General features: G+C 58.3%; 1 protein-coding gene across 1 annotated transcript; it reads left to right on the forward strand.

The window, feature by feature from the left end:
* The first annotated feature begins 39 nt into the window (after positions 1-39).
* WNT9A (Wnt family member 9A) lies at positions 40-26,620 on the forward strand. Its single transcript, XM_070460943.1, has 4 exons — positions 40-585; positions 20,210-20,466; positions 21,217-21,479; positions 23,653-26,620. The coding sequence occupies exons 1-4, from the start codon at positions 491-493 to the stop codon at positions 24,133-24,135; spliced, it is 1,098 nt and encodes a 365-aa protein (XP_070317044.1). The 5' UTR covers positions 40-490; the 3' UTR covers positions 24,136-26,620.
* Positions 26,621-27,176: the final 556 nt, after the last annotated feature.

Here is a 27,176-nt window from a genome sequence, read left to right on the forward strand (position 1 = left end):
CCCGCCCCCGCAGCTGCAGCAAACCTCCCACTTCCAGATTCCCCCGGCGTTCCCACTCGCTCGCTCCCACCCGGCTAGCCGCCCAGCGCCAGCCTCGCCGTCTTGCCCCAGGCCACCAACGCTCCGACTTGGCTCCACCCACGCCCACAGCCGCTCGGGGGCTTGTTCCCTTCTCCGGGCCCCCGCCGCGCTCCCGCCCCTTCCGGCCGCCCGGGTTCCCACCCGCCCCTCGCGTGCCTCGCTTCCCACGCGCGAGGCGCGCCCTGAGACCCGAGTGGCCCGGAGGCACCAGGGCTGGGCGGTGCGCTGGCTCGGATTTCGGCCCGCCCCCGGCGCCGGCGTGACCCCTCCCCGGGCGCGGGCGGGGCCGGGCCAGCTGGCCGGCGCCCCGCCCCCGGCCTGGCGCTCCGGGCGCTATAAGAGGGCGGCGGCCGCGGGGCGCCCAGCGCGGGGCCGGGAGCGCGATGGTCAGCCGCCGCGGCGCGGCAAGATGCTGGATGGGCCCCTGCTGGCGCGCTGGCTGGCCGCGGCCTTCGCGCTGACGCTGCTGCTCGCCGCGCTGCGCCCCTCGGCCGCCTACTTCGGGTAGGTGCCTCGGCTGCCCGGCGGGCGGGGCGGGCGGGCCGGGCCCGAGGCCGGCGCGGGCGCGAGGGCGGGGGCGATCCAGGTGCGCGGGGCGCGGTGCCCGGGCTGGCGAGGGGCGCCGGGTTGCCTGGAGCTGTTTGTTTGCGGCGCCCGCGTCGCTGGGTTCGGGAGTCGGTGTCCCTGTGGCGCGGCTCACGGAGAGGGGCCGGCGTGCCCGACGGGCTGGCGTGAGGCCCCGGTCCTCCGTGACCCCGGAGCCGTAGTCCCTGTGGCCGCGCCCGCGGCCGTGCGCGAGGCTCCCTGCAGCTGCGGGACCAAGCTCTGGTTATCGGCTGCCTTTGGCTGGGGTTTCTTGCCAAACGTCTGGAGCCTCCCTGGCCCCTGCACACCCACCCGCCTTGCAGTTTCCCCCTCCTTTCTCTCCCGGAGAAGTTAATTTAACAACAACAAAAAAATACGTACAAAATCCAGATGTTCCTTGCACTGAGCCCCAAAGGGGGAAAAAACTCCAGGCTGGAGGAATTTTATTTTTCTTGCGCTTTGCTTCTGACGTTCGCTTGGGCCGCGACCCGCGGGAGCGCGTCTGTGGGACCTCTCTGGTGCGCCGGGCCCGGGCGGGCTGTGAATGCTGCCTCCAGCTGCCTCCCGGGTCGCTGCCCCGCGCGCTTCTCCGCAGCAGCAGTGTTTGTGGTTTTGGCTCGTCGCGCCCCATCGTTCTTTCCTGCCTTTCCTGGTCGCTCTCTCCCAGATCTGGGCTGTCCTGCCAGGCGAGCTCTGGGGACCCTCGCAGTACCCTGCAGCTGGGCCCCCGAGGTTTGTGTGGCATCGTGTGGGCAGCCCTGCGGCTCTCCCCAGCCGCCCCGCCTCCTGGCCCCGTGCCGCTCCTGGAGCTGAGGGCAGCCTCGAGTCCCGCCCAGACCCCGTCCTGGGTGCCTTATGCCCGTTGCGGGCTGCCGCCCTGCACGCGTTGTCACCTGTTCCCTCTCCCGTGGACCAGGCACCGGCGCGCAGCGGCCTGGCCGGCAGAGGGCCCCGTTGGTCCAGAAATGTGGCTCTGCCAGGGCGGGGAGCGGCCGACTGGGCGAGAAGCCCTGCAGGTGTATCCTGTTCTCAAAGAAAATAAAACATTTTCATGGGAAACTTTCCCTTTGTGTTTTTCTCCCCCCGCCCACTTCTCCTGTTCCCTTCTCCTGGGTTGTCTTCCAGGGTCAGCTCCTTGTCTTCTTAGCCTGGAGACCCCATCCCGCAGCCAGGGCTGTGGCTCTGAGTCTGGCCTGCCTGGGGCTCAGGCTGTGCAGAGGCTGGCACGCCCCTGCATGCCGTCTCTGCAGCCTTTGCCTACCCTCTCGGGCAGAGGGAGGGTCAGAGGCTGGCTGTCTGGCTGCAGGTCCGCGGTGAGTCACGATGGCCTGTCAGCCAGCTGTGCCTTTGCGCTGTCCAGGCGCAGCCGTGGGTCTGCTCACCAGGCTTCAGACACACCCTGGGCTCGTCTGCGCCACTGTGCTCTGCTCGGAGTCCCTGCTGCCAGCTTTTACTCTCTGGGAAGATCGGATCCACAGGGTGGTTTTCAGGGTCCTGGCTCCCATCCTTCACCGCCACCCCGGTAGCATCCCTCTCTTTCTCCATCTTTTCTCTGCTCTTTGTACCTCCAGGGAAGTCTCCTTAGCTCCCTTGAAGAGAGTAATCCCCAGGGGCTGTGTGGCAAGTTGAGAGGGCTTGGTGCCCCTGTGGCTTCTCCAGCTAGCCCTTTTGGCCCTGCTCTGTAATCCCAAAGGTCACCTCAAGTGGGCTCCTCAAGGCCCACCCCATGGAAGACTGGCCCATAGGAAGAAGTTGTGCTTCCTCTGCTGGGGCGTACTCCCCCTCTGTCTCCTCCACGCCGGGCAAGAGAGACAAGACTCAGCTTGGTGGACAAAAGTCCTGGAGGGTGGCAGGCTCTGCGCCAGCTGAGCAGGCAAAGGCGGGAAGGGACCTGGTCCTGGAGCCCACTCAGGATCGCCCCGGGTGTAAAGACCCAGCCTCTGGCCGGCAGTGAGCGGCTGAGCCTGGGTCTGGGGCTGTTTCTCCTGGCAGGGGGAGGCGGAGATGGCCCAAGGCGGGCAGGGCCAGGCAGGGCTGGGCCAGAGCCAGGGGGCCTCCCTGTGCCTTGTGCTGGGGCTCCCCTCCCCACCCCGAGTACCGAGGGAACAGGGGGAAGGCGCTGGGATCCAGCACTCCTCTCCCTTCCCCCACTCTGAAAGCTCTGCCTGGCACCGGGGCGCACAGGCAGGGCAGCTCCAGTTACAGCCCAGAAACCCGGAGAGGCTGGCCTGGGGGAGGATCACGTGGGCGGTGGGAGCCCGCCCGGCCTGCCCCCCCACCCCCCCTCAGCCTGCAACCCAACCCGCCCGGCCTCCGCAGTCCTCCCCAGCCTCTGGCCACCAGGCTGGCCCTCCAGGTCACCTGCCTGCCATGGAAAAGGGGCTCCTCTCTCCGGCAGGGCCTGACCCTGCTTTTCGGTGTGATTAGCAGGTGGTGTTTCCATGATTCTCCTGGGGCGACAGAGGTGTCTGTGCTCTGGGGGCCTAGACAGCTTGGCCTGATGCCCTCTTGGAAGGAAGTGGAGAGTGGCTCTAAGCAGGAAGAGGCTGTCCCAAGGGCTTGTGGCACGTTTGAGATACAAACTTGGACACCCCTCCCTGCCACCAACGACCTCCCCCCACTCCCCCGGCCTCCCTGTTCCACTCCATAGACCTGGGTGGGCTCTCTGATACTCAGCTTCTCTCTTGGTGTTATCCTCAGGTGAGAATATGGAGGTAAAGGGTGGGCCGTGTATGCTGAAATCTGCCCAGGAAGGTGATGCCCTGGGGCAAGCTACCCTTGTGCTTCTCTGAGCCTGGAGTTAGGGGCTGGGGCTGGGATTTGGGGATCTGTGCCAGCCAAAGCATTGCCTGGCCTCCCTGGTGCTTTACTGCCTTTTTCTTAGAGGTCCCATGTGCGGAGCCAGCCCCCGGCAGAGGCCCCTAGGGAAGTTGCGAGATAGGCATCCAGGAGCTGCCCAGGCGAGTGGAGGCCTGAGGCTTCCAAGGTGATTAATCTTCAAAAGAAGCAAGAAGGGGCACAGTGAGCGCTGAGGCTCTTCCAGGTGTTGGCCCCCGCACTCCACATTATACTGGAAGCATTTGCAGGTTACAGGGGGGGAGCAGGGCACTGCTGTGAGGTCTGTGGGTTTGTCCCAACTTTCTGTTCCACGCAGCCTGGAGGCCTGCATGGGTGAAGCAGCACTAGGAATGGCACTGAGGGCTTCCCTAGTCTATGAGAGGTGCTGGCAGTCAATTTAATTGGCAGCTGAGGTGCTCTGGACTGTTGTGAATGGGGGGGGGGGGCAAGTGCTTTTTGTTATTGAGATGTAACTCACATCCTCTCAACTTATTAGTTGATGCATACAGTTCAGTGGTTTTTAATACATCCACAAGGCTGTGCAAGCAGCACTGCTATCTAATTCCAGAACATTTTCATCACCCCAGAAACCTTATACCCCCCCCCCCCCCCACAGCCCCTGGCAACCACTAATCCACTTTCTGTTTCTGTGGATTTGCCTGTTCTGGACATTTCATATAAACGGAATCATACCGTATGTGGCCTTTCGCATCTGGCTTTTTTCACCGAGAATACTGTTTTCAAGGTTTATTCACATTTGTAGGATGATTCACTGTATCATTCGTTTTTGTGACTAAATAATATTCGACTGGAGGGGCATATGATGGTTCTCTTCCATCTATTCATCTGTTGATAGGTACTTGGGTAGTTTCAACTTTTTGGGTTGTGGATATGGTCCCGTGAAAATTGGTTTACAGTTTTATTTTTTGTGGATGTATGTTTTCAGTTTTTCTGGGTATATACCTAAAAGTAGAATTGCTGGATCATGTAGTAATGCTGTGTTTAACTTTTTGAGGAACCACCAAACTCTTTTTCCACAGCATCATTTCACATTCCCACCAGTAATGCATGAGGGTTCCAATTTCTCCACATCCTCACCAATGCTTAATTCTCTGATTTTAAAAAAACATTTTTTTTTTTTTTGTTAAAATTCTGGCCATCCTGATAGACTTGAGGTAGTATCTCCTTGTAGTGTTCATTCACATTTTCCTGATGACTGGCTTCCACAGTGTCTCAGAAGGTAAAGACTCTGCCTGCAATGCCGGAGACCCAGGTTCGGTTTCTAGGTTGGGAAGATCCCCTGGAGTAAGGGAATGGCTACTTACTCCTTATTCTTGCCTGGAGAATTCCATGGACAGAGGACCCTGGTGGGCTATAGTCCATGGGGTTGCAAAGAGTCAGACATGACTGAGTGACTAACACTTCCCTGAGAGCTAGTGATATTGAGCATCTTTTTATGTGCATAGAGGCTATTTGCAATGTCTGCTTTTGGGGAAATGTCTATTCAGTTTCTTTGCCTAATTTTTAGCACAGTTGTTTGTCTTTCTGTTGAGACGTCAGAGCTCCTTAAATGTCCTAGATCTCTTCTTGGACCGAGGAGAACCTGTTTTCTTGACCTGTGAACCAGCAGGTCACAGAACCTGCCTCTCAGCCCTTCCTAAAGGTTTGCATCCCTGGGCTGTCACAACAGACCTTCCTGTTTGGCCCCCAGGGGACTGTGTGGGGGCAGGGGTGAAGGTTCGCTTGCTGGGGTTTGGTCTGGGGTTAGGGCTTTGCCGCAGACTGGGGCTAGCTGTGGCCCCTGGCACTGTGCTTAGGGGTGCTTTCATGGGGTGCGGGTGGTCTCTGAATGCAGGTCAGGGAGGGTCAACCTCCTCCGCTTCTCTGAATACTGAGCCTTGGGTTCCACTGGGGGTCCTGTGTGGCCACATGCCTGCTGGCTGCTTCAAGGAGAGGCTTCCAGCTGGTCCCTGGAGTAGAAAGGAGGAGAGAAGGCTTCCAGGGCGGGAGGAGCCGGCCTGACGGTAGAAGGATGAGGCTGCGTGGTGAGCCAGTGAGAGGGCGGGGGGCGAGGTGGAGACCTGCTGAGAGTGCCACAGCCCTCGTAGGGGCAGGGAGGGATGTGGGGGGCTCGGGAGACCCAGAGTCCGCGGGGGTTAGGGAGGGGCTGGCAGGGTGAGGTGTCCCAGGTGATCCCCTGGCCAGGAGTGGGGGTGCTGTAAGGTAAGTCGGAATTCGGGGAGTCACGCGAGCCTGGGTGGCAGGGCGGGTGCTACCCACAGAGACCCACCTCAGGACAGACGTGCCCTAAGAAGGCTGGCAAGGCAAATGGCCTCTGGGGGAGAGACCATGGGGAGCAGTGCGCTTCAGAGGGTCAGGAGAGAGTCGGCCTCCACTGTGAGCTGAGGCTCAGGCGATGGGGCCCTATCCACAGTGTGCAGGGCCGCCGAGGGGCTGGCAGAGAGATTGCTGACGCCCCTGGGAAGTCGCCTTGCGGGTTACTTTAAGCGTTCTAGAGCTGTTCTTGGACCCAGGAGAACCTGTTTTCTTGACCTGTGAGGCAGCACGCTGTCTCTCACCCTTTCATAAAGGCGCTCTTACAACTCAACAGATAAACAACTGAGCCAGAAATTAGGCAAAGAAACAGAAGAGACATTTCCCCCAAAGAAATGTTCTGCAGTGGGGGCTGGGGGCTGGGGGTGGAGGCAGCAGGCTGCTGGAAGGGCCTGGCGATGTGGGGAGGGCTTCCAGGGACAGGAGAGGGCGGAGGGATGTGGTGGACGGGCCGGGCTTCCTGCCCGCAGCGGAAGGGAGATTCTTTCTGGACTTGCGGTCTCGGACCTCTGTGGCCAGCAGAGGGACCGAGGCGTTCCAGTTCCCCAGCCTTCGGGTCCAGGGCGGACACGGGGAGGCAGGTGGAAAGAGCAGGTGGGGGAAGCGGAGGGGATCCCTTGGTGGGCTGACTGCCTGTTGCATCTCTCGTCTCCAGAGTCCTCCTCCTCCGGTCCACTCTGCTCTGGGGGTCTGTGGACTCCCAATCCACTGGCTCCTGCCTCCCTCGTTGTCCCCTTCTGCAGGCTCCCGTGGGGGCTCCGCCCCGGCCCCCTAACACAGAGGCAGGCGGGAGCATCAGGGCAGGCCTGGGCCTCGGGGCTGGGGGCCCATGTGCACAGGCGGTGGGGTCTGAAGCCTCCTGGTGGGGCCTGAGGTGAGGAGGAAGCCGCCGCCATCTGGCTCCCCTCAGCTGTGTGAGCAGGTGTCCCACCACAGCCGGCGGCCGTCTGGACGGGAGGACAGCTGGCCTAATCTCACCCTCTCCTCGCCACTGTGGTCCAGGACCTGAGTCCCGGGCCATGGGCACTAGCAGGGTCCTGCCCAGCTTCCAGGTGGCCCCAGCCTGAGGCTGGTGCCCACCACCCACCCCAGGGGCCTTGCAGTATCAAGGACAATAGAAACGTGTGGGTATTTTTTCTCCTGGAAAAGCATGCATGCACACGATTCCTCCTAGGGGGCAGTGGGCCCTGAATTTGGGGCAGAGCGATGAGCTGATAAGGGGCCTGGCTTGGCTTTCCTGGCTGCAGAAAAGTGACACCTGTCAGCAGGCCCAGCACTCAGTCCCCTTAATCCCAGCTGGGGGGCACCAGGCTCCCATTGTGTATTGTCCCGGTGGTAGGGGTGCCCCTGCAATGCCCACCCTGGCTTAGCAGGCTGCAGGAGGTTTCAGAGGAGGTGCAGTTGTCAGGGAAGTGAGTGAGGCCAGGTCCCTGCCTGGAGGTCAGCCTCTGGTGGGTGGGGAGCAGGGCCACTGTCCTCACGGGCCTGCCCATCCTCCGGGGTTGCCTCAGCTGTTGCCTCTTTCAGGAAGCCACAGGACAGCCCAGTAGTATCACCCTATACCTGTGGTGTAGGTCCCTTGTGGTGTCTTCTGCAAACTGCGCTGGGCTGGCTCTTCGAAGTCCTGTGGGGGATCCTATCTCCCTTCCGCTTCCTGTCTCTGCACCCAGGAGTCTGGGGTGGGGTCTGATGTGCTCGTTCACCAGGCAGCCTGGCTCTCTGCTCACCCAGCCTCCACCACGCTGTACCCACACTTGCTGGCTGGACCAGTGCACCTTCCAGTACACAGATGGTGGGCTGGGCACCGCAGACTTGAGACCCTGGGTCCTGAGCGTTGGACAGAGGCTTCGTGGGCCATTGCTGTGGGTGCTGTGCTGAGGGCAGCTCTGTTGGAGCGCCCGGGGGGCAGGAGGGAAGCGGAAAGTCCTGTTGAGCAAGGGTTGGGGAGGTGGGGGCAGGTGGCTGCCCAGGTCACGTAGCAGGTCTGAGCAGGTATGTGGAGTGGGGCTTGGTAGCATGGTCTGGGTGATGACCAGCCTGTCTTCCTGCAGGAGCTAATGATAAGGGACATTCGTGGGCTGGGCCAGGGTCTCCAGAGGAGGACAGCCCCACTCTGGACAGTGTCGACCTGGGTGGTTTGCTGGCCATCTGGCTCCGTGACCTGCAGGCACAGTCCGCCATGCTGCCCTGCTCCTCCCAGTGAGGTTCCTGGCTGGCCTGGTGCCTCTAGCCACAGGAGGAAACCCGGCCGCCCAGCTGGCAGGCCTTGTGCCTCGAGACCAGCCGCCGGACGAGGGAATGGAAAAAGGCAAGCCTCAAGCTGCGTTTGTTTTTCTTAGCGATACCTGAGGTAGACGTGGCCAGGGAAGTGGTCTGGCCCAGGAGTAGAGGCTGCCAGGGGCTCCCAGACCAGAGCACAGCAGCCTGGCTTCCGCTCGGACAGAGTGCGCAGCAGTGGCTGCCCCAGGCCACCCCAGGGCGGGGTGTTGATGACGGCCGTCCCAGCGTCCTTCCTTTGTGTCTGGCGTGGTGCTGGGCCCCCGGGAGGCCAGCTCCGGGAAGGAGCCTGGCCACCACGTCGATGCTGGGAATGGTGGGGCGGGGGCGCCCTGGGATTCTCCCAACCTGCCCTGAGTCTCCCCTGTCCTTTGTGGCAACCCCACCGTGAGTCCACAGCCGTCTCTGAGGCCTGCGGAAGTGGTGGCCAGGACACAGAGGTGCGCTGGCCCCTCTAGTCCCTGCATGAAGCCACTGTAGCCCGTCTTCTCCTTGCGGCAGGCAGTGCGTCTCGGGGGTTGCAGGCAGCCTTAGTCACTCTCCTGGGGGCCTGCAGGCCCGCCATTCTCCAATGGGGCTCCATCAACCTAGTCTGGGAAGGGAACCGTTATCTGGTGACACTTAGAGTCTGGGGGGGTCCCATGAGTTCTGCTCACTTCAGGAGCCAGGGGTGGATGGGGGCATTTCTGTGAGGCTGGTGGATGCCAGGCCTGGTGGGCAGTGCTCCGGGTCCCAGGTAGCAGAGTGTGCCGAGTCCTGGGTCTGCCAGCCAACTCCTGGGGGGCCAGGCAGTTCCCTGGAGTAGCCGGTCGGTGATGGTGCCGGGGACCGATCAGGAGCAATTTGTGCCCTGGGATGTCAGGGCCCCCTGAGACGGGGAAGCGGGGCCGGGTGCTTCTCTCTGCTGACCGAGGTGACAGCCGTCATGGACACAAAGTCCGTGTCGCAGTGTGACCTATACAGGGGGCTTCCCTCCTGCGCTGCTCACCCGTGTGCCTTAGCAGGGCGCCAAGGGAGGGTGGCGCTCTCGGGGAGCCCCGTGCGCTGCTGGGGTCTGTGCTTACTCCACCCCCACGTGCTTGGGTGGGAGGCGGCAGGCCACGGGCAGATGGAGGGTTAATCTCAGAACCGGTTCTCAGGGCTGGAATTTGTTTTGAATTTGATTCACACAGAAATTAAACGCTGTCTGGTGGGGCTGAGGTTTCCTTGGCAGGGCGCTGTGGCTTCTGGAACTCTGGCCTGCTCTCCTTCCGACCGCCCAGCCCAGGGTCTAAGCTCCCCATGCCCCAGGAGCTAGGTTTGCGGGCAGGGTGGCCCTTGGGGTGGCTGGGCCTGCTGGCAGGAGGAAGGGAAATCAAAACCTGTGCCCACCCCCAGCCGTGAGTGGGCAGGAGTGAGGTGTTCTAGGGGCTGAGTGCTGAGGACCAGGGTGGCCCCAGTGCCTGCGTGGGCCAAACCTGCACACCCCCTCTTCCAACAGTGCCCGTCCTGCCACCTGGCTGCCCTGGAGGGCAGATGTGAGGATGTGTGACTGGTGGGGTGCTCAGAGGGGCAGGCCTGGTAGTCTCAAGAGCATAGTCTGGCATGACAGCCTTAGGCCTGGTCCAGAGGGTGTTGGGCATCCCCAGCTTGGCTCTGTCTATTCTAGGTTCTTTCCGGCTCCCCCAGGGCTGGAGTGGGGGACTCTGCAGAGCTGGTTGGGATTGGATGGTGGGCCCTCAGCAATGTGGGACCTAGTCCAGGATGATCTGGTCTCAAGATCCTTACCTTGATTACTTCCACAAGGACCCTCATTCCAAATAAGGTACATTCTGAAGTTCCAGGTGGGTGTGAATTTTGGGCACCTTTATCCTCTGCTTCAGGTTATTCCTACAGACAGTTCCCAAATATGGTGACCAGCACATGGACAGAGATAACTTGGTGTGTGAGCAAGTGCAGCCAGGGACTTGCGGAATTGATGGCAGCAGACCAGTAAACAGAGTGTCCCACACTGAATAAAACAATTCTCGCTGTGCTTTCAGGAGCAAGATAAGCTAGGGATATCTGTAAGGAATGAGAAGCCACAAAAACTGACCCAGCAAGTTTGGAAAAACCAAAGAGAACTGGGGGAAAATTTAAGTAATAGACTGATTTGAAAGCAGGTTAGAAACAGTTGAAGCGAATTGGAAAATTGTAAGATAGGTCAAGAGAAATTACACAGAATATGGCATGGGCAGGCAGATATGCGGCCAACAGAGAGGATGGGAAACCTAGGAACACAGTGAGGAGGTCCTGCACGCTCCACCAGAGGCCCAGAGGTGGAGGAGGGGAAATTAACAGGGTGAGGTCTGGAGAGGATGGCTGAAAATTTTCTGAAACTGATCAGAACAATTAAGAAGATTCAAGAGGCCCAGTGTCTTTCTAAGCAGGAAAAAAAAAAAAATCATGCCATAACATAACAGATTGTAACTGCAAAACACCAAAGCAGTCTCCAAAAACAAAATATAGATCACCTTCCAAGGATTATCAGGCTGACAGCTGACTTCAGAACTGAGAGCAAAACCAGAAGACGGCAGGACCATCCACTTGGTGCGTGAAAAGAAAATGACTGCCAGCCAAGAACTCCGTGCTCGGTGAAGATTACTGCAAAATGATGGTGAAGTAAAGACGTTTTCAGGCAAATTGAGAGTTGCTCTGAAGGAAACATTGACAGTGCAGTTTAGACATAGGAAATGGCCCTGCGTGTTCCAGACACAGAAAGGAGTGAAGAGCAAAGAGAAAGTCAAAAAGAAGGAAGGGATAAGGGAGCATGGAACAGCTTCCTGTTGGGTCCTGAATGTAGAACTAACAGCGTATACCCAACAGCATATAATTCCAGGGAGTCAACAAGATTGACTCAGGGCTCATGTTACTGAGAAGGGGGCAGTCCTGACCAACATGGAACATGGGTAACTTACAGACTCAAGTTGTAATTTTGAGGGTAACCATGAAAATAATGGAAATATGACTTCAGGTTAACAAAAGGAAAAGCAGGGTAATAAAAATAACCCAAAAGAAGGCAAGAGAGGAGGTAAAAAGAAATGGGAAGAGGCATGGCCAGCAGAAAGGATAAACAGACCCCAGGACCCCAGTGGATGAAATGCTCCAGGCATAAGACTGCGGTGATTGGTGTTGTGGTAAGGTCCTTAGTCTCACTGTGGGATCTGGGTAAGGGATACATGATGTCAGGGTACAGAAGATGAGAGGCTGGGGGAGAACGCACGCACCAGCTCAATGGGCCACAAGGGAAAGAGGGAAATGAGAGAGAGAGGATGCGCTGTGACTCAGCTCAGTACAGTGACCTCAGCTGGTCCCTGGAAGGGCTGTATCAGGCTCAGTCTGGTGACCTGAAGCTGCCAGAGTGGTAACTAAATGCATATTTTAGAAGTGGAAAGACACTTGAAAGGACTCAGCAAGTGCCCATCACCAAAGTGAGGGAAAAAAGGTGAATTGAGAGAAAATTAAAGTAGTGCAGAAATTGACAAACAAATGTGCACTAAAGATGAACAGATCCCTTTTTGGGATGAAGGTCTCAGAAGCATCTGAGGAGACTAACCCAGTGAAGAGGAGGCTCAGAGTGCTAGGGTCTGGCGAAGGGAACATTATCACGGATTCTGCAAGCAAAAACAAGGGAATGTAATGAGCAGTTCCGTGCTGATAAATATGCAAATGCAGGGGAAATGGAGAAAACAAAAAAAGTAACAGAAACAGATTCAAGATTTTAAAATATTGACTAATGTTATAGTAATCAAAAAAAAATTGGGATTGTAAAATGGTATATAGCTACTGTGGAAAGCAATCTGATTGTTCCTCAAACAATTAAACATGGAATTGCTCTAGGACCCTGCAGTTCCCACTCCTGGGTATATACCCCTGAGAAATGAAAACATATATTCTTGAAAAAATGTGTACTTGAATGATCATAATGGCATTATGAACAATAGCTAAAGAGCGAACAACTCACAAGTCCATCATTTGAGGAGCAGAAAAATAGAATGTCGTATATCCATACAACGGAATATTACTATGTGCTACAGCATGGATGGACCTTGAAAACATTGTGATAAGTGAGAGAAGCCAGTCACAAAAGGCCACACACTGTTTGATTGCATTTTTAGGAAATGTCCAGATCAGGCAGACCACAGAGACATGAAGGTAGATTAGTGGTTGCCAGGAGTTGGGAGAGGGGAATAGGGAGTTGATAGTTACAGAGTACATTATGGAGTTTCTTCTTTTAAAAAACAATTTCACTGTGTGTTTATTACTTTTGGCTGCGCCGAGTCTTCCGTGCCTTTCATGGGCCTGCTCTGGCTGTGGTCAGCAGGGGCCACGCTCTCATTGCCGGGCATGCGGAGCTCACTGTGGCGGCTTCTCACTGCACAGCACAGGCCCTCGGGCTTCAGTAGTTGGGGCATGTGTGCTGAGGTGCTGCACAGCATGAGGAGTCTTCCCGGACCTGGGATTGAACCTGTGTCCTCTGCATTGTCGGAGGATTCCCAACCACTAGACCACCAGGAAAATCCTATAAAGTTTCTTTTTAAAACAATGAAAATATCCTAAAATTGACATGGTGGTGTTTGCACATATCTGCAAATGTACTACAAATGTTGAACTGTATACTTTAAATGGGCAAGTTTTATGGTAGGTGAATTATATCTCAATAAAGCTGTTTTTAAACAAGAGAAAAAAGAAATTGGATCAGAAAGAAAATCTTTCCACCAGGAAAACATCAAGCTGCATGGTTTCGTGGCAAGTTTCACCAAGCAGTCAAAAGGGCATGGTTCTAATCTAACAGAACTCTTCTAGGAAATTGAAAAAAGGGCAGCTCTTGCTAAGGCACCAAAACTCAGCAGGAAGAGCATGGGAGAAGAAAATTACAAGCACGGATGCAAATATCCTAGACAAAACATGATCAAGTTACATAGCAATACAGAGAAGGGATAAAACCCATCATGGCCAACTGGGTTTATTCCAAGAATGCTTAATGTCTGACATTAGAAATATCGATTAGTGAAATTCCTCAGTTTAACAGATTAAAGGAGAAAAATCACACATCAAAAGATGCAGAGATGGCATTTAATAAAGTCCAGCATCCATTTGTGATTTTTAAAAACACTCTTAGCAAACTAAAAGCAGAAGGGAACTTCTTTAACTTGCTACAGGGTGTCCAGAAAAACAGCTGACCTCATGCTTAGTGGTGAAATGGCAAAACCTTCCCTTTTATGACAAAGAGTCAGACAAGGATGTCTGTCATCAGCGTTGTCTGAATCTGAATGATGCCAACTGTCTCAGACCCTGAAGTGTGGTGGGAGTTGTTTCTCTCACGTAGCAGTCACGTTCTGGCTCTGTGAGGGCGCTGATTCCTGGTCTCTGGCCCCATAGTATCAGCTCTTAGGGTGCTCTTATGTCCGGAGTGTGGGTCTGGGTGGAAGAGACATGAGTTTGAGCTTGTGGAGGGGAGATGAGCAAGGATGGGGGTCCCCACTTCCTGGTGGTGTTGCCCAGGATTCTCTCCTTCACCTTATGGCCAACATGCTGGCAAGGGCATTGGATAGCCTGTGCTGGCTGGTGGCTCTGGAGCTGGGGGGTCAGGAGGCTGGGCCCCAGAGGGTAGTTGGCAGATTCTGCACAGTTGTGCTGATGGCCCTAGCCAGCATAGGAAGGCAGGAAGAATCACGTAGTAAGAAAATATAATAAAAGTCTCTGCAGACTGCATGATTGTACATGGAGCATCTGAAAATCATCAGAAATGAATTACAGCATGTAGCAGGGTCACCAAATACTAAATCAGCATAGGGTCAGTTGGATTTTTTAGGTCAGCAACAGAGAAGACTGACTTTATAAAGATACTTTATTTTTACACAAATGCTATTAGTGGTAAAGAACCTGCCTGCCAATGCAAGAGACGTGGGTTGGATTCCTGGGTCAGGAAGATCCCTTGGAGGAGGTCATGGCAACCCACTCCAGTATTCTTGCCTGGAGAATCCCATGAGCAGGGAAGCGTGATGGACTACAGTTCATAGGGTCGCAAAGATTTGGACACGACTGAAGCGACTACGCTCACACGCACCCTGGAAAACAGACTGAGCCTAATCCAGGGTCACCCTTTGGGGGGCTGTAAGTCTTCAGACTTCAGTCGGGGAAACTGTAAGACTTCAGAGAGAGGCAGGAAGGAATTCTGAGTAAATGGAGAGAGAATGTTTTCCCCAGTGGAGAGTCTCAGAATTGCACACACAGCAGTCACAACCGCCCCAGGAAACCCTGCCGTGTGTGTGCAAATGCAGGGGCAGCAGGTGACCTTGGAGTCATTGGAAGGAGCTCCCGAAGGAATCCCAGTAAAATGCGGGCAGCTCAACCAGCAGGGGGGAGTCCGGGAGCGAGCCCCGGGTGGGGCTGCCGTGACGTCACACAGCGGCGAGGGGCCCAGCAGGGGGGAGTCCGGAGCGAGCCCCGGGTGGGGCTGCTGTGACGTCACACAGCGGTGAGGGGCCCAGCAGGGGGGAGTGCGAGCCCCGGGTGGGGCTGCCGTGACGTCACACAGCAGTGAGGGGCCCAGCAGGGGGGAGTCCGGGAGCGAGCCCGGGTGGGGCTGCCGTGACGTCACACAGCAGTGAGGGGCCCAGCGGGGGGGAGTCCGGGAGCGAGCCCCGGGTGGGGCTGCCGTGACGTCACACAGCGGCGAGGGGCCCAGCAGGGGGGAGTCCGGGAGCGAGCCCCGGGTGGGGCTGCCGTGACGTCACACAGCGGTGAGGGGCCCAGCAGGGGGGAGTCCGGGAGCGAGCCCCGGGTGGGGCTGCTGTGACGTCACACAGCGGTGAGGACACAGGACCTTCAGGATGCTGCGGGACACTGGCCCCACCAAGTTCTTTTGGGCAGACGTTGGCATCAGCTGGACGGAGAGCTGGATGTGTACGGCAAGTTGGGCAGCTCTTGGAGGATGCTTGGGAGCTTGTTTATGATACTGGTGGTGGGAGCTGGGAGCGCCCGTGCACAGGGCTATTGTTTGAGCTTCGTGAGAGCTGTTTTCCACAGTTGTGCTACTCCCTTCCACGTGTTTACTGCATCTCTTGAAAATCCTCGAGTGTTGTGAAGTGCCAGACCAACATGTATATCTCGTTTCTTCCTGGGAAGTAGGTCCAGCGTTGGAAGAGGCCAGTGGGATGGAGCAAGGACAGCCAGCCTTGGCTCAGGTCCTCCATGGGCCGCCCGGGCAGGCTTCTGTGCCCATCCACTCACCTGTCTCAGCCAGACATCGGGGGTGGGAGGGGCAGCTCTGTCGGGCCCAGTGGCAGGCGTACTGGTACGAACAGCTGGGTGTTTGGAGGAGCTGTGCTGTGCCGAGTGGCCTGGGCGCTGTCTGGGCTGGAGACGGGCTGTGTGGGGCTGCAGGGCTGAGAGCCTGCTGGGGGTGCTTCTCCAGGCCCCTGGTTTGGACTTGGTCATTTCAAATAGGCCACATGTGCACAGGCCAGCATGCGCGTGGCTCGCAGGCCGTGAGGAGAAGGACGGGTTTCCTCCGCCCTGAGCCATCTTCGTCTTGGGTTACCCCGGGCACCCCCACGTGCGCACACAGATCCTCTGCAGATTGAGGCCCGCCCCTGTGCCCCGAGTGTGCACAGCAGGCGGGCCGTGGCTCCTCTGAGGGCTGCTGAACACCGGAGTGGACGGGTCCCATTCATTCATTCAGCCTGTCTCCAGTCTTTGTAACAATCAGCGCTTTCAGTGTTTCTGCATGATAGCATGGGCTTCCCTGGTAGCTCAGCTGGTAAAGAATCCGCTTGCCATGCAGGAGACCCTGGTTCAATTCCTGGGTCGGGAAGGTCCCCTGGAGGAGGGCATGGCAACCCACTCCAGTGTTCTTGCCCGGAGAATCCCATGGACAGAGGAGCCTGGCGGGATATAGTTCCTGGGGTCGCAGAGTTGGACACGACTGAGTGATTAGGCAGCATTGCATTGGGTAACACATGAGTGACATATGCTTGTACGTTTCTTCTTGCTGATATTAAATTTTTTTTTGACTTGTACTTTAAAAAAATGTGGACCATTTTTAAAGTCCCTTATTGAATTTGTTGCAATATTGCTTCTGGTTTTTTAGCCACAATGCATATGGGATCTTAGCTTCCTGATCAAGGATTGAACCCACAACCTCCTGCATTGGAAGATGAAATCTTAACCACTGGGCTATCAGGGAAGTCCCTGCCTGTACATTTTAAGATAACATATTAATATGTGGAGGCTGTATTTCTAAAAAGAGATTGGTGGTGAATTTTTGTAGGTGTGTCCAGAATTCCAGCCAAGGAGGAGCACCTCTTTCCCTGTGTCCTTGACATTAGTCAGATACTGATTTGCACTTATCTGATGAATGAAAAATAACTGATCAATTTAGTTTTATTTTGTGTTTTTTTGAGTGAAATGCAAATGTTTTTAATAGCTAGCTGTATTTCCTTCTCTTGAACTGTACGTTCATATCCTGTATTCAGCTAATCCCTTAGTTATTGATCTAGAGGAAAAGATACACCTGTGTGTGCACATGCACATACCCACACACAAGCAAAGAAATTTGGCCCTTGGCCTGGGATCTGAATGCAGCATTTTCCCTGGTCTTTGTCTGTTGGTCTTTGGGCTCTATACTACTTTTTTCTGTGCAGAGATTCTTGTATATTTCGTCAAATGTATTAAATTTTCAAGGCATTTTGGATTCTGAGTTGCTCTGATAAAGGCCTTCCTGATTCTAAGAATGTTTTATGAACCTCTCATTTTTCCTCCAGCACTTCTGTGGGTCCTCTTTGTGGTGGGGTTTCTGTCCTGCGAGACTTGTTGCTTGTCCCTGGCACCTTCTCGGCTAAGCCCAGCTCACCTGATGGCCGCCCTCCTCCCTGCACCCCACACATGGTCCCCGCACCCCTAGTCCAGCACCTGCATGAGGCCTTGTCCGCCGTTGCTGTGTTCCAGGCTGTAAGCTCACAGGCTGGCCACACCGTGTCCACCCTGATTGTTAGGGGCCCTGGAGCCCTCCTTGAAGAGGTAGGGTGCTAGGGGATGGAGCAGTGTCGCCCCCTTGGGTCCTAGCCTCATGCCCACCATGGGAACTGGGTGGTGGCTCAGAGGAAGGCCTGGCCCTTGGGCCTCCGGCCTCAGCCATGTGGCTGCGTGGCTGCCAGACGGACATTCCTGGACCTGGACATCCTTCTGCCCAGAACAGATGTAGACACCACCTGGCCTCAGGAAAGGGTCCGCTTGCCTGTGGCTGTGTTTACGGAGCCACCTCTGACCCCCTGATGGACATGCTGACGTTAGATGGGAGTGAAGCTACCTGTAGCTCTGCAGGCTGGCCCTGGGTGTGGGGGACCCCTGAATCAGCTCCCCATGTGCAGTGTGGACACAGGCTAGTACCAAGTGGGTAGGAGGCCCTGACTTCCCTCCCCATGCACAGAATTTGGACACAGGTGCTCCCACTGCCTCCTGGAGAACTGGAAGGCAGCATCACCTGCTATTTGTCTACCTCTCCTCGTCCACACCCACAGCTACCCTTCCCAACTCTGCCCTACGTTCCCCCAGGATGGCTCTGGCAGTCGGGGTCCTCCTGGAAGCCGAATGTTTTGGCAGTGGTGGGAGCTCGGTTAATCTGGGAGAATCCAGCCTGGGGGATGTGCTGGTGGGACGCTACAGTGCTTTAGCTGTGTGGCACGCAGTTCCGGGCACAGCTGTTAGCATTCCTGTCTGGGGACAAGTCTCCACCGTGTGGGCTGTCTTTGTGTGAGGAGTGGGGCTCTCCCGGCCTCCGGCCCCGGGTGCTCGGGCCACTGCCTGCTCCCTGCCCTGGCGTGGCAGCTGTCCTCAGGCAGGGGCCTGGAAGTATACAGAGCCGTCCTCTGATGTCAGCTTCTGCCCCACCCCCATCTTTTTAGGCATGACGTCCCAACACTTGGTGAGGGGTGCAGGTAACCAGGGCCTGGGGCTGGCATGGGCCGCTATCCCATTGATGCATTGTCCCAGCTCCAGGCTCCTGTGTCTTCTCCCTGAAGGCCTCACTGCTTCTGATTCCCACTGCTGTTAAGTGTCCGCATCTCAGGGACCTTTGGAGCTTCTCTCCTAGCCAGCACGCACGCTGGCCTCCCAGTGCATACCCAGGAGCCTCCTGGTTCCGAGTGTTGCTCACGGAGAGAGGAACAGGCTCTGCAGCACGGACTCGAGCTGGCAGCGCTGCTTGCTGCTCACCCACACCCTCAGTCGCAGGGTCGGGAGCAGGTGCCACCTCTGCTCACTGGCGCAGTAGTTCTCAGCATTGTGGGGAGCAATGCCAAGGCGGGGGGCGGGTCTTCTCAGGGTGCCCACCATGGCCTTGCTCGTGTTGCACCTAGGTGTGCAGAGGCAGGGCGTAGCGGTCCTTCCTGCCGCACACCCCTAGACCTGGCCAGTCTGCTCGGGCGTCCTGGCGGCTGCCTTGTCCAGCTGCTGCCTGGGCCTCAGCACCCTGCTTTCCTGTTCTCAGGGAGCTGATCAGTGAGGCTGAGACGGGCAACTCCTTTAGGGCCTGGGGTCTGGGGGTCTCAGAGTAGGGCCGGTTCTGCTTTGCACAAGACCCCACCCTTACCCTAAGGGTACATGCAGCGATGCCCCTCTCCATGAGGCAGGGCAGGGCCTGCAGAGGCGTGTGTGTGCAGCTACAAAATGTGGTGCCCCAGGCTGTCCCCAGAGGAGCCTCAGCCTGCTGCGTGAGTGCTGGCATCTGCTCGAGGGTGGGGTCTCGGAGGCCCCGCCTACCTCCCTGCCCCTGCAGCTGGAGACCCTGCCCACACCCTGTCCCCTGCAGAAAGCTGCAGCTCTCTTTGTCAGCCCAGGGCCAGCGTTCCCCTGAGGGAGTTTTGGAAGGACAGCAGCAGTGGGGATGGGGCCAGGTGTGGGGCTCAGCGTCTGTGGACTCCTGCCAGCCCTGTTGCCTGGGTTTGGCTGGCGTGAGAGATGGGGGGTGGACTTGTTTCTAATGATGCTCTAGTAGGGGGCGCTGAGCCCCGTTCGCATCCAGGTGGGCACTTTTCCCTTCCAAGGGCTGAAGGTCTGGGTGGGGCTGGCTTGGACGTATCTGGATCTCAGATGTGCAGTTGTCTGTCTGGGGACACTGAGATCCGTGCTTCTGCGCAGAGCAGGCAGAAGGCCAGGGCCGGTCAGTCCCTGGATAGAGCTGGTGGTAAGGAGTTAGGGCAGGAAGGCCAGATGGCAGAGACCAGCTCTGGCCTTGGCTCAGCCAGGAGGGGGGGATGGAGGTGCCCCAAGCCAGCAGCTCCCTCCTGAGCACCGCTCGGGTCCTAGGCTGGGAGCCCTTACTGGTGCATGTGTTCCAGGAGACCCGGCTGGAACCATGGGGAACAAAGGAGGACAGAGAGGGAGCAGGGCCTCCCCAAAGGGTCTGCAGGGCCGGGCACCCCTAGCTGGAGATGGCAGAGGCTGGAGGTCTGGAGCAAGCTGCATAAGCAGACACGGGAGTGGGTGGCGGAGGGTGTGGTAGGTGTCTGTCTCACGCGGCCTGTGACTCCCGTCCGCTCCCTGCCTTGGTCGTCTGTGCCTCTGGCCAGTGCCCCGGGCTGGGCAGCCCTCGCAGGTGTGTGTGTTTGAGTTTCTAGCTCTCTGTCCCTTCCGCTGTCATCAGACCTGGGCAGGAGGCGGGTGCCAGCTGGGGTGTCACTTTCTGACTAGTGTTGCTGGGGAGCGCTCAGCAGCCACGCGGGTGCCTGGGGTCTGCTCCTGGGGCAGCCCGAGTGAGAACCCAGCGCACACAGGGGGCTGGGCTGGGGTCCCTACGCCGTCGGCAGGGGCAAGCGGACGCAGAGACGTGCCTGGTGGGCAGGGGTCCTCTGGGCTCGCCCCCTCCCCTGCTGGGTCTCTGCGGCCTGCCTAGCCCTGTCCCCGGGCTCGCTGCCCTTCCTGCCCTCCAGGGCGGCCCGCCGGGGCTCCCGTCCCGCTGCCACCCTGCTTTCCAGAAGCCAGGGTCTGCTGCCGCCACAGCGTCTGCAGCAGCTCACCCAGCGCCGACGTCCCACCTCTGGAGCAGGGCTCATTTTGGCCTCTGTGTGCCCAGGCTGACGGGCAGTGAACCCCTGACCATCCTCCCGCTGACCCTGGAGCCGGAAGCAGTTGCCCAGGCCCACTACAAGGCCTGTGACCGGCTGAAGCTGGAGCGCAAGCAGCGGCGCATGTGCCGCCGGGACCCGGGTGTGGCCGAGACGCTGGTGGAGGCGGTCAGCATGAGTGCCCTCGAGTGCCAGTACCAGTTCCGCTTTGAACGCTGGAACTGCACCTTGGAGGGCCGCTACCGGGCCAGCCTCCTCAAGCGAGGTGAGTGTGCCAGGCCCCTGGATGGGCGCCGGGGGGCGGGGCTCCAGCCTGGGGTGCCCCCGTGCGGCTCCTCAGCGGAGTTCGGGTGGCTGGGCGGTGGGTGGGATTTGAACTCGCAGCTCCCCGCCCCCCGCCTCCTGCCCTCTCCCCAACGCCTGGCCCCGCTCACACCTGCGTGGAACAGTTGCTGGTGGCACAGGCGCATGTGGACAGCTGTGACAGGGCCCGAGGCAGCTCTGACGGCTCTTGCCACATGGCCGGGACTGAGGCCGAGTGCCTGGACGCAGGGGCAGGGGTCCAGCTGGCGCCCTAGTTCTTAGCGTGGAGTTCCTCTTTCGCGTCTCCTTCCGTATGAGGGTGCCAAGGGGGACTCTCATCTGAATCTCTCAACAGCTTTGTTTGAAACCTAGGGACCTGGGGCGCAGGGCATGGCAAGGCTTATGGAGGCCCCTGGCCAGTCCAGTAGGTTCGAGACCCAGAGGGATGGGGTCTCTGAGTGCTGGGCACCGCTGTGGCTGCAGTACATCTGCGTTCTCTGCCCCTGAGCGGTCCTGTGTCTGGGGCATGAGAGGGTACCTCCGAACCCCAGGAGCGCATGTCTGCCCAGGTTCCCTGTGGCCCGCACCCTGGAGGATCCTTCCCGCAAACCCTGCTTTATGTGGAATGTGCGCGGGGAGACTGTGCTTTGGCTGCATCCGAGTGAGATGGGGCCGCTCCGGCCCACTGACCTGCCCCTGCCCTCACCCCCAGGCTTCAAGGAGACAGCCTTCCTTTACGCCATCTCCTCCGCTGGCCTGACGCACGCGCTGGCCAAGGCTTGCAGTGCAGGCCGCATGGAACGCTGCACTTGCGATGAGGCGCCTGACTTGGAGAACCGCGAGGCCTGGCAGTGGGGTGGCTGCGGAGACAACCTCAAGTACAGCAGCAAGTTCGTCAAGGAGTTCCTGGGCCGGCGGTCTAGCAAGGATCTGCGAGCCCGCGTGGACTTCCACAACAACCTCGTGGGTGTGAAGGCAAGCCGGGCGGGGCGCGGGGCGGGAAAGGGTGTAGGGTCCAGGGCCCGGGGCAGGGCAGGGCATGGTGTGGGTGCAGTTAGCATGCGCTGGGGCTCAGCGTGGGAAAGTGCAGGTGGTGGGCAGAGTGCACATGTGTTTGAGGGGGGGCAGGGGCTGAGGGGCAGGGCACCAGTCTGGGAGAGGGCTGGGGGTCGGAGAGGAGGTGAAGGTGGCTGCCATGGTATGTCTGTTCCAGCCTCTGGGGACAGCTGGGGCCTCCAGCCCTTCTGCTTACAAGGCTCATTACTTACCCGATGGGCAGGGTGCTAGTTGTCGTGGGGAGCTCTGTGGATGGGGTGCCTCAAGGTCTTGCAGGGTTGGGCAGAGCCAGAAGTCCTGCTTGCTGCTGGCTGGGGGGCAGGGAGGGGCGTCCTGGGTGGTCAAGGCCACAAGGAGGGTCTCGTCTCCTGGGCACCATCTAACCAGGTGGAGATTGGACTAGACCTTACCTGTTGGGGCTGAGGGGTGGGTGGTCCTGTCACCAGGGACCTAGGTGAATGGTAGATGGGTCAGTGTGTAGTTCAGGTGTTTTGGGGAAATGCTAGGGGTGTGGCTGGCCCAAGCTGGGGAGGCTGCTTCTGCCTCAGGGGCCCTGTCTGTGGCCAGGACTCTGTTCTGAGGAAACTCAAGACAGAAGACTCAAACTAGAAAGGAGTGTTGCAGCTCTCTTGCTGTGGGCAGCCACTCTCTACCCCAACCCGCCCCCCGGCAGCCCCTCAGCCCCACACCCTGGAGGAGGCTTCGGGCCCCACCACCTTCACTGTGCACAGAGCCCCCCACCCTCTCAGCCCCTGCACCGCCTGGACAATCGGATGCCTCCCAAGGCTCAGCCTGGGCTGTGGGGCCGTCAGGGGCGGGAGTGGGATCTGCGTGCTTGTGGGGCAGCCCTTGGGATTTGGAGTCCCAGCCTGGGGGCTGGAGGGGGTGATGAGGTAATTAATACCGGCCCCTTTCTGAGCCCCTCTTTATTGAGAAGCCAGGGTTCTGAGGTATGGGCTTATTAAAGAATCAATTTCCCCCTTTGCCACAGGAGCTCTGCCTGTCCTTCCACCCTCTGGGGAGGGGTGCAGGCTGATTAAATCCCCCAGGGGAGGCCCTTTCTTTTCCTCTGCACTCGCCCTTTTGTGAGCTATTAATGAAAAGTCAGAATATGAAAGTGCTCCATTAGCTCCACTGGTCCTGGGTAAGCCACATTTTAATTAAATTTGTCCGGGTTTCTCAGCAAAGTATCATTAAATGTGACTCTTCTGTTGCCTGGCTGGAGGGCAGCTATGTTTCTTAATCCCCCTTGAGTTGGCTCTCCCTGGGGGCTGTGTGGGAGCTCAGGCCTGGCTTGGGGCCCCGCTGGGAGAGGAACCTCCCCCTTCCTTGCCGTTCCTTGTCCCCACGTCCCTCCTGGGACCCCAGTGTGGGAAGTCAGGCAGGAGGCCCTGTGGGACAGCTGGCCTGACTCCATGGCTTTGCACGTGGGTCCCGAGTCCTGCGAGGAGAAGGGCCAGCCTGAGTCTTGGGCAGAGCAGGAGGCTGGTGCTAGGCCGCGCCTGCCCCCGCCGTGTGCGGGGGTGGGTGCAGCCCTGTCCTCTCTGCTCCTCGCTGGAGGCTTTCTCCCTCTGTCCAAGTTCTGCTCAGCAGGGTGGCAGCTGGTGCCTGCGCATGCAGCTGCATCTGGTCCCTATGCCCAAGCAGAGACATAGTCAACTCAGAAGGTACACTGTGGTGGCCAGTTCTGTCCCCTAGGCATACTGATGTGCTTGTCCTTAAATTTTCAAGGAACAGACTGCTGAGGACAGGCTGTGTGGTCCTGGGGTCGCTGACAGTAGGGCTCACGGGGAGGGGTGCCCTGCCCTGGCGGGGGACATCCTGGGATATGGGGATGGGAAGGGGGCGCCTCGGCAGTGCAGGTGCTGTGGCGGCCCCTCTGGGGTTGTGCTGGCGGTGGGGTTTCTGTCCTGGGTGACCCATGGCTTGGAGAGGAAGGGCTGCTTGTGGGAGCCAGGAAGCCTGGGTGATAAACAGTGGTGGCCCGCTTGGCCGTGAGGCCTGGCAGCGCCAGCCCCTCTGCGAGCTGCCTCGGGGGCTGGTCTCGTCTGCTCAGGGGGGCCCTCACGCCCACCTCCCCCACTCTCGCCAGGTGATCAAGGCCGGGGTGGAGACGACGTGCAAATGCCATGGCGTGTCCGGCTCATGCACCGTGCGGACGTGCTGGCGGCAGCTGGCGCCCTTCCACGAGGTGGGCAAGCGCCTGAAGCACAAGTACGAGACGGCCCTCAAGGTGGGCAGCACCACCAACGAGGCCACCGGCGAGGCCGGCGCCATCTCGGCCCCGCGGGGCCGGGGCACCGGGCCGGGTGGCGGCGACCCGCTGCCCCGCACACCGGAGCTGGTGCACCTGGACGACTCCCCCAGCTTCTGCGTGGCCGGCCGCTTCTCCCCCGGCACCGCCGGCCGCAGGTGCCACCGCGAGAAGAACTGCGAGAGCATCTGCTGCGGGCGTGGCCACAACACACAGAGCCGGGTGGTGACCCGGCCCTGTCAGTGCCAGGTGCGCTGGTGCTGCTACGTGGAGTGCAGGCAGTGCACCCAGCGGGAGGAGGTCTACACCTGCAAGGGCTGAGCCCCGGGCCTGGCCAGGCTGCTGCAGGGGCTGCGTCCCCGGCCTGGGCGCCCCCAGCACGCTTGGCTGCAGGGCGTGGGCAGAGGCCTGGGGGCTGGCTGAGAGGGCCGTCTCCAGCCCTTTAGCTCCGCCTCTCAGAGGCCTAGTCTGACCCCTGCGTCCTCCCTGCTTGTCCCGCCCCGTGACCTGAGAGCTTTGCACGGATGCTTTCCAAGTTGTGTCCCCCCAAGTCACCAGCCGCCTGTTGTGCGCTGGGTGCCCTCTGAGGAGCGGCGGGCACACCTCGTGACCACACGACCTCTGTGTGGGCTGACCTGCAGCAGCACTGGCTTAGAGTCAAACCACTAGGAGAGAGAGCAGGCGCCTGGCCGCCCGGCTGTGGGGGGTATTCCGCTGGCCCCTCTGACATCACGTACTTCTCTTTGGAGTAGTATCAGTGACTTTTAAGTTATTTTTATTTAACTAATATATAATATTATTTTCTCCGTCCCTGCAGCCTCCCAGGCTGTGGCTCCTCCCCTTCTCAGCAGAGCCTGGTCTGGAGGAGCCCCTTCCTCCCTCCCCTCCGAACCCCCTCCTGACCTGTTTGCCTGATCTGCTTTGTCGTTTGAAACCACTAAATCAAGAGAGACATTGCTGTTGTTGTTTTTAAAGAAGTAAAGCAAGCTGTGTCTGGCCACCACCCTCAGGGTTTCTGGAAGCCAGGTCCAATGGTCCAGGTTGGCTACCCGTAGCAAGGCTGACCAGGGAGGTGGATGGGCCCTCCTTTGCACCCCGAGGGCACGTGGATCCACACTCGAGACTCCTCAATGCAGATTCTGGGACTGGGGGTGGCAGAAGGCAGCCTGTTCTTCCCCCAGAGGTGGGCATGGGCAGAGGGTCAGGGCCAGCCTCTTGGAGGTTCATTTCATGAGGAGGACACAGCTTGTCCTCTGTCACTGTAGGAGAGGCAGGGTGGGGGCAGACATGGATGGAGAGAGTTTGGAGATAGGATTTGGCAAATGGAAAGTGTTCTTGGTCATGCTGTCGATTTTGCAAAGAAGGGAAAAGTATGGCCATCACTGACCTGATGTGGTTGAGGGTGTGTGCACACGTGTGTGCATGCATGAGTGTGTGGTGTGTGTGCATGAGCATGTTTGTGTGAATGCATGAATGTCCATCTGTGAGTATGTGCTGTGTATAAGTGCAGATGCATGCTTGTGTGTGCGCACACACATGTTTCCACGTGTGTAGTGTGTATTTGTGCATGAGAGTGCATGTCTGCATGGGTGTGCATTACGTACGTGGGTGCATGTGTGTGTGTGGCCATGTGCGTGTGTTTGTGCATGTGTGGTCTATGTGCCTGTGTGTGCCTGTGTGTGGGTGTGGTCAGTGGTTGGCTCGGGCACTGTTCCTAGGTGTGGAGCTCTCCTGCCCATGTTGGTAGGGCCTCTAGCCCTGGCCCCGTCCTGCTCAGCTCTATGACTCTGCCCAGAGGGTGTGCACTGGGGTTTGGGCAGGCACGGAGCTGGGGCAGGCAGTGTGGACGCGGGAACTACTGAGTGAAGGGATTCCTCGGAGTCCAGGGGGCGCTTCAGGTACCCTGGAGACTGTGTTTGTAAAAGAAAACCTATTTATGTGGATGTGGGTCTCTTTGTCCCTGTTCTATAGTGTAAATAGTTGAGTCTTTTCTCCTGTGGTTCAGAGAACGTCCCCGTGAAGAACTGCGTGCTGACAGTGGTGCAGCCAAGGCATGTCCCCTGGGAGGGAGCTGGGGTGGGCTCTGTGGCCGTGGGGGACGCGGGCCTGCAGCCTGGTCTCCTCCACACTTGGCTGGAGGGCGGGGAGAGGCGGGGGCGCGTCCCAGTTGTCCCCAAGTATTCCCACCTGCTGGGGCCTGGAGCAGGCAGAGCTGGCCATGTTTCTATGACAAGACTGTAGCTCGGTCACTACTGGGTTGGAAGGGCAGCAAGTCAGAGGAAGGATTTTTTCTAAGTCAAATACCACATTTAGCTCTATGTCATAAATATTAAGAAAAGTATTTTTTTAAACAAAGCAGATTGAAAACGTCTGCTGGCTGGTTTGTTTATACATAAATATATATCAGAATGTCTTGCTACGCGAAGGAGCACTCCCGCAGACGGAGCCTCTTATTAACACGCTTCTTGTCTGTGCAGCAAAGGATCTCTCAAAGAACACACGTCTGTGGTGGGGTCCAGACCCCCAGCCCCGGGGCTGCAGGGGCAGAGCCATGCTGAGGGGCCAGGCAGGTCCCGGCCACCTGCTCTCTGCTCAGCGTGCTCGATCAGGCCAGGTGGAGGCGGGCGGGAGGAGAGGGGCATTCACACACGAGAGGAGTCTTGTGTGAGCCTACCGATTTCTCTACCTCATCTGTATAGTGAGTAGGTGTGTACTCGAGTGACTTGGAGAATGTATTTATTTAATGGCCTTGTGTAACAGAACAGAAACAAATGGAAACACTAAATAAATGTATTTTTAAATTATAGCCTCCTCTCCGCGGCTGCCTTCAGAGGGGTCCCAGGGGCCCTGGGGAGATGGGCCTGGAGGAGGAGCAGGGCCCAGAGAGGTGAGAGGGTTTGTGGAGTAAAGGGGTCTCTCGCAGACCGAGTCCAGCCCAGCCCTGCCCGAAGGTGGGAGGGCGCGGTAGCTCCCGGTTAGCATCCGGAAAGGCAGCAGCTCTCACGTGCAGAGGCCGTATCCCAGGTCCCCAGTCACCGAGTGGCCCTGCGGACCCGCTCACTGGCTGGTCCTGGAGGACAAGGTGCCCAGCTCCATCTGGCTTGGCCTCTGTCCCAGCACTCCCTCACGCAGTGAGCCCCAGGCCCCTGCTTCTAACAAAGTGCCACACAGAGACGGACTCTCCCACGCTTTGCCCTGGAAAAGGAGTGTAGGGACCGCTGGGTTGCTTTGCTCCCTGTGTTAGGGGAGCAGGCATAACAGATGACCACAAGTAAGCTGAGAGACATGGCTTACAGTGACAGGGATCTGTTCTGTCCAAGCTCTGGAGGCCAGAAGTCTGAGATCAAGATGTGGGCAGGCCC

Source organism: Odocoileus virginianus, chromosome 3 (genome assembly GCF_023699985.2).
Source record: "Odocoileus virginianus isolate 20LAN1187 ecotype Illinois chromosome 3, Ovbor_1.2, whole genome shotgun sequence".
Classification (NCBI taxonomy): domain Eukaryota; kingdom Metazoa; phylum Chordata; class Mammalia; order Artiodactyla; family Cervidae; genus Odocoileus; species Odocoileus virginianus.

Excerpts from the sequence above, each read along its gene's own strand:
- WNT9A (XM_070460943.1), top strand. The coding sequence starts at position 491 with ATGCTGGATGGGCCCCTGCTGGCGCGCTGGCTGGCCGCGGCCTTCGCG. Across the intron at positions 586-20,209 it reads CCCTCGGCCGCCTACTTCGG|GCTGACGGGCAGTGAACCCC; the intron begins GTAGGTGCCTCG and ends CTGTGTGCCCAG. Across the intron at positions 21,480-23,652 it reads ACAACCTCGTGGGTGTGAAG|GTGATCAAGGCCGGGGTGGA; the intron begins GCAAGCCGGGCG and ends CACTCTCGCCAG.